General features: G+C 35.2%; 1 protein-coding gene across 1 annotated transcript in view; it reads left to right on the forward strand.

Annotated features, from left to right (window-relative positions):
• DNAH5 (dynein axonemal heavy chain 5) overlaps positions 1–13,321 on the forward strand; it is a 115,872-nt gene that overhangs the window by 65,835 nt on the left and 36,716 nt on the right. The window contains 8 exon segments of the mRNA XM_030971030.1: positions 414–618; positions 1,103–1,245; positions 1,965–2,099; positions 3,632–3,754; positions 4,808–5,021; positions 5,645–5,868; positions 7,859–8,054; positions 12,220–12,392. Of these exon segments, the coding sequence (XP_030826890.1) occupies positions 414–618; positions 1,103–1,245; positions 1,965–2,099; positions 3,632–3,754; positions 4,808–5,021; positions 5,645–5,868; positions 7,859–8,054; positions 12,220–12,392 (1,413 nt within the window).

Below are 13,321 nucleotides of genomic sequence, written 5' to 3' on the forward strand. Positions count from 1 at the left end.
ATGTTTTTACATATACTTAACATATTGTAGATGATTTTAAGTAACAAAGTTTTGTGGAGAGGGATTCTTTGATGACTTGGAATGTCAAAGGAGATGCAGGTTAGTAAGGAATGCTTTCTGTTTCTTTAGAAAGTAATAGCTGGGATGTGACCTCTTGCACAATCTCACATTTGGATTTGATGTTAAGCACTGGTTTACATTAAGCATATGGAGCATGCATTTGCAGTTTTCCTTTTTTTATTTTTGGGTGATTTGTTATCAGTTAATATTCTGTCAGATGATCAGAATCTGTCTGATCATTGAAGACATCTTTAAATTTATATATGACCGAAGACTTCTAACCTCTTGTTACTAATGATTATCAAGTAGAGTTTTCAGGCTGTTGAAAATTAAAACCTAACTCAATCCTTCAGGAGCAAGGTGGGGAACTGACTCCAAAATACTTGGAAAGGCTGTACATCTTCTCTCTCATGTGGAGCGTAGGAGCATTGCTAGAGCTGGAGGACAGATGCAAAATGGAATACTGGATTCGAAAACATGCAACAGTAAAGCTTGATCTTCCCTGTATCCCAGAAGGCAGTGAAGATACAATGTTTGATTATTATGTGGCATCGGATGGTTAGTATTTCAGCAGGGTGATACGGGGTAAAATTTAAAAGTTATTTTATAATTGTTCTTTTTTCAGAGAATTAATTCAGAAGTATTTTATAGCTTATCTTCTTTTATGTCCCTTAGAAAGTTTTGTTTTATGGCTATACTTTACTGGTGGTGTTGTGTTTAGCTTTTTCCCTGTTTCCCGTGAAAGGTCAGAATATGGATATATCAGTAAAAAGGCTGCATGGACTTTGTGGTGATGAATTGTCAAGTGAACATATAATCCTTGTTGTTGTCAAAATTTATGTAGGAAAGAGGAGTAAGCCTCTTAGATACAACTTGAGGGATTCTATGATTATATGATTCTATAAATTTTAGTCTGAATACACAGAGAGGGATTGCTGTACATTAGACAGAAGCATAGACAGATCAGTGACCTGAATGGAAAATAAAGGAAGTGATGATGCCTAGTATTTCTAAATCATTAACTTAATTTCTTTCTTATTAGGTACATGGATGCACTGGAATACACGTGTTGAAGAGTATATATATCCCAGTTGTGGCACCCCAGAGTATGACTCAATTCTTGTGCCTAATGTTGACAATGTGAGGATGGATTTCCTGATTGAAACCATAGCAAAACAGGGCAAGGTACTTTTTCTATAGTTCATATCAAAGCTCCGCCAACAGAACACATGACAAAAGTTTTGGATTAGCAGTGAAATATTATGTTATTGAAAAGGAAGAACTTGTTTTTTTTTTTTTAGATATAAGATGGTGTTTCCAGAAACTACTTTCATGCAAATATGCTTGAACTCTTGAATGGTTACTGTTTCCAGACTTTGTCTTCCCCTCACCCTTTCATTCTGCAGTGGAAATAACTGTAATTAGAGCTGAGATCAGTCAGAATGGAACCAATATTTTCATGTACTGATGGGAGAGGGAGAAGCGCATGGGTCAGGAGGCTCATATCTGACTCTGCTGATTGAACTCTGCCAGCATGGGGCAGTTACAGAATTTATGTAGCTTTAGGCTATTCTTCACCAAAACTGTGTCACATAAGCAATTGAAATTTTACAGATACTGAGTCTCTAGATGATTAAACACTTTTTCAAATAATTAACTCCCTTCCTTGTTAGTGTGATTGTGCTGGATGACATGACCATTAACTGCAAATATTTTTAACTTGTCAGGCCTGCAAAAATCTATGAGATGTTAACTATTTTGCTTCTACATGTCTCCTGTGAAAAGTTCACTTTACATAACTTTTCTAGTTTCTCTTCTGTTTAAAAGCTAAATGGGACTGTTGAGCCTTTGCCAAGACTCCCAGCTCTTGTGTTTCATCTTATTTTGATATTGTCTTTGTCTAGGCTGTCCTACTAATTGGTGAGCAAGGAACTGCAAAGACTGTTATAATCAAAGGTTTTATGTCAAAATATAACCCTGAAAGGCACATAACTAAGAGCTTGAATTTTTCATCTGCAACAACCCCATTAATTTTTCAGGTATAGTAGTGATTAATCTTCTCATACAAGATAGTTGGATTCAGAGAGTATTCTGATAATTTGCCAGGAGGATGCTTCTGAAAATGATTCTGAACAATAAAAAGGCACCTGTTCAAATAGTCCAAGTATTCTAACACATGATTTAAGACTTGTGCAAAAAAATCATTCCTTTCAACTTTTTCAGTAGCTATTGAGCTGTTCTTGGATTTCTACAATAACATGCCTATTATTGTCTTCATCTTATTATGTTTTTGTGTCAAATATATCTGTTCTCACTAACTGGGAAGAACTGTTAGATTTCACTAAACACCATGGGTAAAATAAGTGCTACCCACAACAATCTGTCATTAAAAATGTACTGTCTGCAATTTAAGTTTCAGTCATTACAATTACTCATTAAAAAAGTAACACATGCAGTGCAGCTGCTCTACATACAATTATGACTGCTTAAATCCTGAACTGTACTGCCTATCCAAATTTCTACCAAACTAATTTGAATTATTTCAAGTGTCTTTAATCTTCTGGCAATATATTTGGGGAATATTTTTAATGCAGTTTGGTATGCCAGGCCAAAGCACTGTCTGGACTGTAAGTGCTGTCTATAAGCTTGATGAATCACCTATCATGTGCCTGTATAGCGTAGTAGAAGCTACTAACATTTTATAAAATATATAAGCATGTAATTTTGGTCTTAATTTCCTTAGGATTTTTTCTTCTATTTGTTGGGCTATAAATAAAAAGTAACATTTTTATAAAATAAATGTAGATTTAATTGGTGATAGGTGAGATTCTAATCATTAGGACATCTGAAATAGATATGCAAGACTAAGCCAATTCTCTGTTAACAATTTAGATCAAAACATTCGTTTATGGCCCATGCTTTAAAATCACTCTAGCTTCTTATAATCTTGGTCTACCTGATGCTACTTGTGCAAGATTGGAGCCTAGGCATAGCGTAAGAATGCAGATATTTGGGTTTATACTGAAGAATAATTGTGTGGTTAAGTGAACTTTCACTTAGGATAGAGTCAATAAAAACTAGAATTTAAGAAGAGCAGAGAAATGGAAAGACGATGAGAAGAACAGTAAAGGCAAGTCTACCATTAGGCAAAATTATCTCATCAAGTGTATTTATATATGTGAATTTAATTATTGCTGTATGTTTTTATGAAGTACATTGATATCTGCTGGAAAGGTGTTCCAGAATTACATCTTCAATTTAATCTTTATTGATAGCAATCATCAATTTTGCTGATAAAGGAATAAAATAAAAGTTTGAAATGTTTCATAAATCTATTCAGATTTATGAAAGTGTTAGGCGTGGTTTTCTACTGTAGACACCAGCCTAGTCCTGTATACCTTGAGATTTCAGACATGCTAGTTGAACTAGTGCAATTACCTCCAGCAAATGCCTTGTCTGAACCTCAGTTAGTAAAATTCTATGTAACAGGAACATCAGCATGTTTGAGTGATTGAATCATGTATGAAATGAAGTGCTCTTTGTGACTGTGCTGCTAATTGCCTTTTAACAGCGTACAATAGAAAGCTATGTGGATAAGCGCATGGGCCCAACTTACGGTCCACCTGCAGGCAAAAAGATGACAGTCTTCATTGATGATGTGAACATGCCCATAATCAATGAATGGGGAGATCAGGTCAGTTTGTGGAAGAAGAAAAAAGGAGACAAAAGGTTTTCTTTGTTTTTATGCTACACTGTAAAATTGGCTTCTCAGTCATTCAGAATAGGATAAAATTGATATGTAGTACTTTAATTTTAAACAGTCTTTTAAAAGAACCCATCTACAGTAATTTGTCAGGAATTAATTGAAAATAAATATGCTGACAGCAAGAAGCAGTTTGAGTGCTCCTTAGAACATGCCTGTATAATTTTAATAATGTTTTTTAACAACACTCATTTTATAATTAAAAATAAGAAGTCTTTGGTACACAAATTGTGATAGCAAACTGACATTGTGGGCAATAATTAAAATACTGTGAAACCTGAGAGGTAAGAAGTGTCTTCTCTGCTTCAGACAAAATAGAAGTAATCTTTATGTAATCTTTATTTATATTGACAAAGTTGTTCTGAAGTACATTGCTTTGGAAATTAATGTTAGAATTTCTATAGGAGTATAGATATAGGATGTACTCTCTGTGGAGTTTTTCCAGCTTGTCAAACAGAAATGTAGCGTATCCCTTTATGGCTAAAGAAAAGGGTCTTGTCTGTTTTTGTATAGAAGTAGTTCTTTTATTTCAGCTTGAAAACCATGCTTGTGATTGTTACATATGAAACTTAATACAAATATTTTGTACAGTTTGTGACATGATGCATTAGTTTGGGCTTGATTGAAAAAAGATGCAAAGATACATTAGTTTGGGCTTAATTAGAAAACTGGAAATTTTGTTTTAAAAGGCATTATTTCCAACAGCAATGGAAATCATGCAACATTCAAGTGAGAGTAAATTGTCATGTGAATGATTAGTTCTAAATGAGGGTACCCCTCTACTCCCACGATTTTTATCGTTAAATTTCACCAAATGTTCTTATTCTTTGCTGTACATTTTTATCCTCAAGCAAATAAACAGAGGGATAGGGGGCAAGATAGTATTATACTCTTTGTTATGTATTTCAAACATTTAAGTATGTTCTGTATTTAATTCAGTTGTACGTATAATATTGTCTTACATAAAACCTGGTTATTTTACAGGTCACTAATGAGATAGTTAGGCAACTGATGGAACAGAAAGGACTGTATAACCTGGAAAAACCTGGGGAATTTACCAACATCGTGGACATTCAGTTTTTGGCTGCCATGATCCACCCTGGGGGAGGTCGCAATGATATTCCACAGAGGCTGAAGAGACGATTTTCGGCGTTTAACTGTACTCTGCCTTCCAATTCTTCCATTGACAAAATTTTTGGTAAAGGGAAATTAACTTTGTATTCATCTCATTTTTTAAAATAGTAGTTGATTTTTCCTTATAATTCTATTTGTACACATTATTGTTAAAATTGAGGCCTAATTTCCCCGTTTTGTTTACCAACACATTTTCCTTCAGTAATCACTCCCCACCTGAAATGTCATCAATCTGTAAATTTTTCAAGTCCAGTCACATCTCTGAAACTCTTGGTATGCTCAGATTTAATAAGAAAGACATGAAGGTATTGTTTTAGTGACAATGCTGGACAGTTGCTCAGTTGCCACTGCTGCTAAGAATAAGGGACTAAAGACTAGACTTTCACAAAGAACGGGATCCTACTGATTTCCACAGGAGATCATTTATTCAAGGCCAGTGGAATCTATTTTATGAGAAAAAGAACGCTTTAATGTGCCGTTAATTAAAAGCTGAATAACCATTGAGCCACTAGCAGAATGGTGCTAAGAATAGCTGAATAAAAATTTGAATATACACTGGAAAACCATTTTAACAAATTTGGAAAGGTTTTTGGAATTGGAAAAAGAAAAGAATCAGAAGATTCAGACAATCATTGCTCCTGGTGTTGTGCTAACATGTCTTTGATTTGGCAATCTTTCTTTCCACAGGTGTAATTGGAGAAGGACACTACTGTAGTGAGCGAGGATTTTCAGACGATGTGAAGAAAACAGTAGCCAAATTGGTTCCATTGACACGCAGACTGTGGCAGATTACCAAGCTAAAAATGTTGCCCACGCCAGCCAAGTTTCATTATGTCTTCAACCTTCGAGACCTCTCGAGGATTTGGCGAGGAATGCTGAACACTACATCGGAAGTGATCAATGAACCACTGGTACGTGCAGCGCATCAGTGACCTGGTTATAATTAGTGCAGGAAAGGGGATGAGAGTCTATCTCGGCATTTGAATTTGCTTTAAAAAAATGCAACCTTAGTGGGTTTTTTGAGGCAAAGGTGTTTTAGTCCAGCTTTTATGGTACCAACTGAAATGACAACTTTGTTTCAAAACGATGACAAAACACACTTATTTTGTCACAACAGTTTGCTTCTATCTGCTTTTCCTATTACTGACAAATGCTAGTTTATTTAAAAGAAGTGAGAAAATAAGTAAGAGACAATGAAATTTAACCCTATGAAAATGCTCAACTAGTGATTAAAAAATGGAATAGTTCCTCCTCTCCATTACTGTCTTGAGACTTTCAGTCACTGCCTAATTTCTGTCTAACAATTGGTTTCTGGCTTATGGTTTAAAAGGAAGAAATAGTAACAAGTATTAGTAATGCTTTTTTTCCATAATCCATCTTTCTTCCAGTAAAATATAATTTCTCTTCTAATTATTTCAGGGAAAAGTAATTTAGAGCTGTGAAACATGTAGTGCTGGAAAAGCAATGCTTATGGTAAACATGGAAAATTTGTTAAATATTTGGGTTACATAATCACTTGCTGTACAGTGTGTGTCTCTGTTGAATAAGCTCCTGAATTCTACTGCATCTAAAATTTAAACCTCAGAATGGATTTTAGTTTCTACAGCAAAAACATGGAGCACTTAGATTATGTATATACACAATTAATGTCTTTTGGAGTGTAAAAACCAATTGGTCAAAATACTATTATATAAATAGTATTAGTATATAGTATAATAGTATATACAGAGTATAAATACATATTAGTTCTGACACTTGATGAGTCAATTGTACAAAGTTCTGTAGGCTGAACCAAAGGTCTTCAAGAATTACTTGGAATTTTTTCTACTACTGTATGGTAATAGCATAGGATTAAAACAAGTGCTGCTGTTATTAACAGCCTGACAGGTTCTCTGTATTCATCCTGTGACCAAATGGAGGGACTTTAAAGGTATATTGAATTTGGAGAAGGGATAATATAAACGCTTAAACATTTTTCTTTGTTGTTTTTCTCTAACTACTTTGTCTGTAGCGTTGGGACTGCTATCTGTGTTTGCCATGGAATTATTTGTGCCATGATGCTTACATTTTCACCTATCTTCTACTTAATGACCAGTTAGAAAAGTGGTTTCTCTATACATAAACATGTTAACTAGTATGGATATGGTTTTAGGGCTGAGGAAATAAAATCTTCATACACCTTACTTTGGAACACTGTATTAAAGCTTCTTCCACAGTTAACTGAATATAATCTTAAATTGCTATTGGGCAGAATAAGAAACTCAAGGTATCTCTTCTGAAGAATCCCCCAGTACTATTTATTTTCTAATGTTAATGTTATTTTTAAATTAAGAAATGAAGGCAAAGCTTTAAAGTTGCTATAGTTCTTTTCAGAAGCCAAATGAGTTCCTCAGTACAAGAGAGACATAGAGCTCCTGGAGCATGTCTGGCAGAAAGCTACAAAGACAGTTAAGGGCCTGAAGCACCTCTTCTAAGAGGAGAGACTGAGGGAGCTGGGCCTCAAAATGAGAAGACTGAAGGGAGACCTAATCAATATCTGCCAGTATCTGAAGGGAGAGCATCAGGAGGACCGAGTCAGGCTCTGCTCGGTGGTGCCAAGGAATGGGGCAACAGGAAAAAACTGAATCACAGGAAATTCCTCCTGAACATGAGGAAAAACGTCTTTAATGGGAGCGTGATGGAGCCCTGAAACATGTTGCCCAGAGATGTTGTGGAGTTTCCTTCATTGGAGATGTTCAAGAACCTTCTGGATGCAATTCTGTGCCATGTGGTCTAGGATGATCCTGCTTGAGCAGGGAGAATGAACCACTGTGGTCCCTTCAAACTGGCCCACTCTCCTTCTATGATTCTGTGAAATGCCCCTTTATTTTATTTTTTTTTTTTTTTCCTTTTTGTATGTAGGTGCTGATAAAACTGTGGAAGCATGAATGCAAGTGTGTTATTGCTGATCGTTTCACAACCTCAGAAGATGTTGATTGGTTTCACACAGCTGTGGCAAAACTCATTGAGGAGGAATTTGAAGATTCAAAAGCTTTGCTGAATCGTGAAACAGATGCGTTCTTTGTTGACTTCTTAAGGGATGCACCTGCAAGAACTGGTAAAAGTTGACTTTAATAATCATGGAAATCATAACATTAGGCAAGGGGATATGATAATCTTAGATACTATGAAAAATATGTTGTAAAAATTCATACTAAATTTATGCGTCAAAAGTGTCTGTTTTGTCCAGTGGCTTTGAAGGTTGTCTATGTTACCAGCTGTGGCACATTTTTATCGCAATGAGATTTCTAAGTCTGTATTGATATCCAGTTGTCTGTATAGGAGAGTCTTGCTTTTATTTAAATTGGTGTGACAGAAGAACAGAACTACCAAATAGTGAGCATGAGTCTTTTTTATTCCAAAATGGTGGAGGAAATTTGTTATGAATGACTTGAAATGGTGGGGTTGCAGTAGTAGACAAAGGATTGCAATGTAGGTAACATGCCGTAGAAAACTGATAAAAAAATACTGGGCTAATCCAATACTCTTTAGGAAATGACTGTTACATGATTTTGTAACAAATGACTATCAATTCAAGTTTTCATGGATGCTAGTTAAACCTCTTTAAAAACCTATATGGCTTATAGTAATGTCTATATGTCTTTCAAATAAAAACATGCTGTCACTGACCTCACTAAATGACCTGGGAATATTTATCAATTGTTGCAAAAGAACAGAAAACATTTGTTTGTGTTTAGGGGAAGGTCATTAGATGATTCAGTTATCTGTGTTGGTATCACTGCAATGATGGAGAGTGGAGCAATGAAAGACTGGCATGAATGACCAATGTTATTTGAACCTTTCCTTGAACCATTGAAGTAGACAGAGGGCAGTGACAAAAGGAGAGTAAAGGATAGGACATATTTCATTGGAAGGAATAAAATAGAAGTAAAAGTAAGAAAGGAAATAATGGTGGAAGAAAGGAAATAATTACAGCCTTAAATAACTTGCTAAATTTCATCAGTGTAGAGAAGACTGAAATGTAAGTCAGAATGCGTACTGAGAGGGTGAGGAGTGATCTTTAATGCGAAAGTTTAAGTCCACAATAGAAACTATCATCTTGAACTGAAAAATAATTGTGTTTCTCAACATTTGATAAATGATAAATGTATTTCTCAAAATTATTTGCCTTTTTGGTGACAGATTAAATGTACCTGTCCTGTAATGTGTCTTTTAGCATGGAACTTCATCTAAATACAAAGCAGGAGACTCTCATATAGAAAGGCTATATTTTGCCCTCAATAGATTTCAGGACCTAACCTAAGTCCTAAGCCTTGAGAACCCCCTATCTGTTTTTGGCTTTAAATGAAAAGAATAACAAGCATAATTTTGTTTTATTTGTCCCTATAATGGCTTTAGTATTTCCCATTATGGTGGAAGTGTGAAAGCAGGACCTTGATTTCTAAGCTCTTAAATATATTAAAAATGACATCTGACATTGACTTCAAAGAGCCCTATGCTCAGATTAGTAATATGTTTACTGGTACTACATAATCTTTTTGTCTCTGGGCTGTAAAAACACAATATGTTTATCCCTGAGAGAAATACATGATGACTTAGATCTTGGTCAACTTTTAGATCTTAGCTTCAAAAGAATTGTTGGTGGTGCTAGTGATCTCAAGACCCTCCACCTATTCAAAGGTGTTTTTATCAATTGGTTTTGAGATTGTTATTTAGTACTTGTGATTATGAATCTTGAGACTGAGCAAGACTTTAAAATAATATGTTTTGCTGGCTGCCTCTCTAAATAATTGAGAAGTCTGCCCTTAGGTTTTGTACTTCATTATACTGTCCTGGGACATTAATAATAAAACTATAGAAACAGAATTAAGAGGATATAATTATTTTAAATTTTTCAAAACTGTGAAAGTATCACTGCAGTTTAAGTCCTTGGTGTATTTCTTATTAGTTTCTTATCAGCTGTAATTTGTTTAAATGTCTTATTCAACTTGTAAGAAATCGATTTTCAGCTGGAATACTCCTTTAGTTTAACCAGTGCTTTTACAGGTTAAAATAAGAAGACAATTGATTTAATTAGATTTTAATCTAGAGGGGTGTTCATATGCGGAAGCAATATAGAGCTAAAAATTCTGAAGTTAAGGTGACTTCAAGCAAACAAAAAAATCAAATATAAAGGACAGCTGAAAGAGAATTAATAATTTGTGTATTTTGAGAGAGTAGGTTCTGTGGTAAAATGTAATTTTCTTAAAATATGTTTTTAAATATGTATTTTTGGGTTTTAGTTTTGTTATTGTTTTTCTGTTGTTTTTTCCTTTGAAACTGCATGAGCATTAGAAAGGTGAAATAGAAAGGAAATGGAGAAAAAATTTGAAAGAAGAAAAAAGTTACAGACAGTATTCTAAATACACTTGAGTTTACTTGGGGGTTGGAGTTCTTTTCCCCACCTTTTTGTCCCTTACCTTCACATTGGCTTCTAGTGCTTTACTAAGCCTTAGGGAAATACTTATTTTACTGGGATGATTTATTTAATTGATTTTAATTATACCAATTAGAGATAATGTTCTGAATTATATATTTCTTCAGCAAGTTAGAAGAGGCTTAGCAAAACTGACTGATTTAGAAAAACTGGAAAAATACATCCTGTGGCATATATAGATCACAAAATCCTGAAACTAATTGAGCTAAATGCATGTAAATAAGAGCAAAATGTACTGTACTAGTATTATTTTTGAGGAAATCCAGATGACCAACCAAAAACCCCATGATGTTTGCCTGCTGGCACTGTTTCAATGAGATTTGTCAGATATTTTTTAATGAAATATGGTCTGGATGAGAAGCGAGATGGATTGAAAATTGCTGAATGGTCAAGCCCAGAAAGTGGTGATCAGTGGCTCGAAGTCTAATTGGAGACCAGTAACTAATGATGTGTCCCACGGTCAGAACAGGGTCCAGCCATCCTCAACATTGTCATTAGTGGTCTGGGTGATGGGGGCAGAGTGCACCCTCAAGCCAGGTCCCAGATACCGCAAAACTAGGAGGAGTGGTTGATATGCCAGAGGTTGTGCTGGCTCCCAGATAGCTTAACTGGAACTTCATAAGGTTCAGCAAAGGGAAGTGAAAAGTCCTGGACCTGGGGAGGAAAGGTCCCATGCACCAGTATACATTGATGGTCACCCATCTGCAAGTCAGCTTTGCAGAAATGGACCTGGAGGTGCTGGTTGATGCCAGCCTGAACATGATCCAGCAGTGTACCCTTGCAGGAGCAAAAAAACTAGTGACATCCTGAGCTGCGTTACAAGAAATGTAGCCAGCAGGCCAAGGGAGGTTGTCCTTTTCCTTTTTCAGCACTAGTAAGGCTACACCTGGAGTGTTGTGTCTGAGGTCCCCAATACAAGAAAGACACAGATATACTGGATAAAATCTATTTAAGAACTTGAACATCAGTAATCACTTTTGTTTTCTTTTTGTTTTCTTTTTTTTTTTTTTTTGCTCCACTGTGACAGTCTGGTGCACGTTTTCCAGAGATGTTGTGGAGTCTGTCTTTGGAGGTATTCATAAGCCACCTGAGCATGGTCTTGGGGAACCAGCTCTAGGTGGCCCATCTTGGGCAAGGGGTTGGACCAGATGACCTTCAGAGGTCCCTGACGATCTCAACTTTTCTGTAATTTTATTTGCTGTAAGAATTCTTATGAATGAAAGCATGATTAAGGTTATGAATAGAAAAATGAGACAGCAGCACTGTTACCTCCTTTCTTTGAGAGTTGACTTGTGCCTTTTATATCACCTAAGGAAACAAATGTATGCTAACTCACAGTGAATATATTTTTTGTTGTGGCAGTTATTAATTTCAAGAGTATGTTTTTTCTAGTGGAATTATTTAATCAATTTAGACTGTTTTCGTTTTACAGAAAAGATTATCTGCAATGTTTAACCGCAGTATTTATTTACCTTCATTTTCTGGTGCTGCTTTTTTTCCAAGCACCTAAACAAGTATCATTTTTCATCATTCAAGTTTCAGATAAAGACGGCTATTTAAGTTTTTTTCTCATTTTGTCTTTAAAAATTACATTGCCGATGTTACCATTTCTTGCAGGCAGGGTGTACTCAGCACTCTCATATGTACATCTAATATATAATATAATGTATAATAAACCTGTTTGTGGGTAGTGAAACTTCTAGCTATCTTCACTTACTTGTCCCCTCATTGAACCTTTGTCAATTATTTAAACTGCTAAGGTTTTATTACTTGCTTTTTGTTCTAGACGAGAAAACAGAGGAAGCTAATTTAGATATTCCCAAAATCTATGAACCAATCACCTCATTTCATCAGCTACGGGATCGTTTAAATAAGTTTTTGCAAGCATACAATGAGAATGTTCGTGGTACTGGAATGGACATGGTTTTCTTTGAGGATGCCATGGTTCATTTAGTCAAGGTACAGTCTTGCTGGATTGCCATTTGTTGTTGTTCACTTGCCCACATCTCTTTCGAGTAGAAGTATGCATGAGTCAAGGTAAATTACTTCTGAAACTGCAGCAGCTAATTTATTGCTACCAAATATTTGATCTGTCACACTGTGACTAGCTATTAAAACCTATTAAAAACTTTTTAGAAAAAGCACCAGATGGAACTATTATACCTATTTTTTATGTTTGGTGGGATCATGGTGCTAGCTATTCTAGTTTTATTTCAACCTTCCTCCTTAATTCTTCTGGGAGCCCTTCCTGTCTTTGGAATGAATCAAATGAAATTCAGGTTAAGACATAATTGGTTGCTTCTGAAGGAGTATGCACAGCAGAGTAGGAATTAATGTAGTCTAAAATTCTTTTGTAGATCCACAGTATGCTCACTACTTTTCAAGTTCTTTTGAATATGGATTGGAGCTGACCATGACCTTCAGCACAGCGCAGCTTGATATGATTGTTCACATAGAATAGGCCTCATACAAAGGAGAGTCTTTTTTTACTTTTTAACACTAGAACCTATTGTCTAAGTTGAATACTGAGGTTTTCGGTATTTTTTTAAATTATTAAGAACTATATATGTAATTGCATCATCCCCCCAAATACAATATTAAATATCAAAACAATTTAAATTTAATTATAGTTGACAAGCACATTGCATCTGTGGTTTTCAAAATTTTGGCGTTAATTCTTGTTATTTCACAAAATTTGTCTCTTTCTTTCTGAGGTTTATGGCAAAATTAATGATGTTCTTCTCTGGATTTCTTTAGGACAATTGTAAATAATCATCACACTTACCAATAAGTTTCTCATTTATTTCTCGGAAAAAACTATATAAGTTTAGGATGCAATACAATTTTTTTTTCCACTGAACAGCCACCTGTCATCAGAAATATCTTTG

Source organism: Camarhynchus parvulus, chromosome 2 (genome assembly GCF_901933205.1).
Source record: "Camarhynchus parvulus chromosome 2, STF_HiC, whole genome shotgun sequence".
Taxonomy (NCBI): domain Eukaryota; kingdom Metazoa; phylum Chordata; class Aves; order Passeriformes; family Thraupidae; genus Camarhynchus; species Camarhynchus parvulus.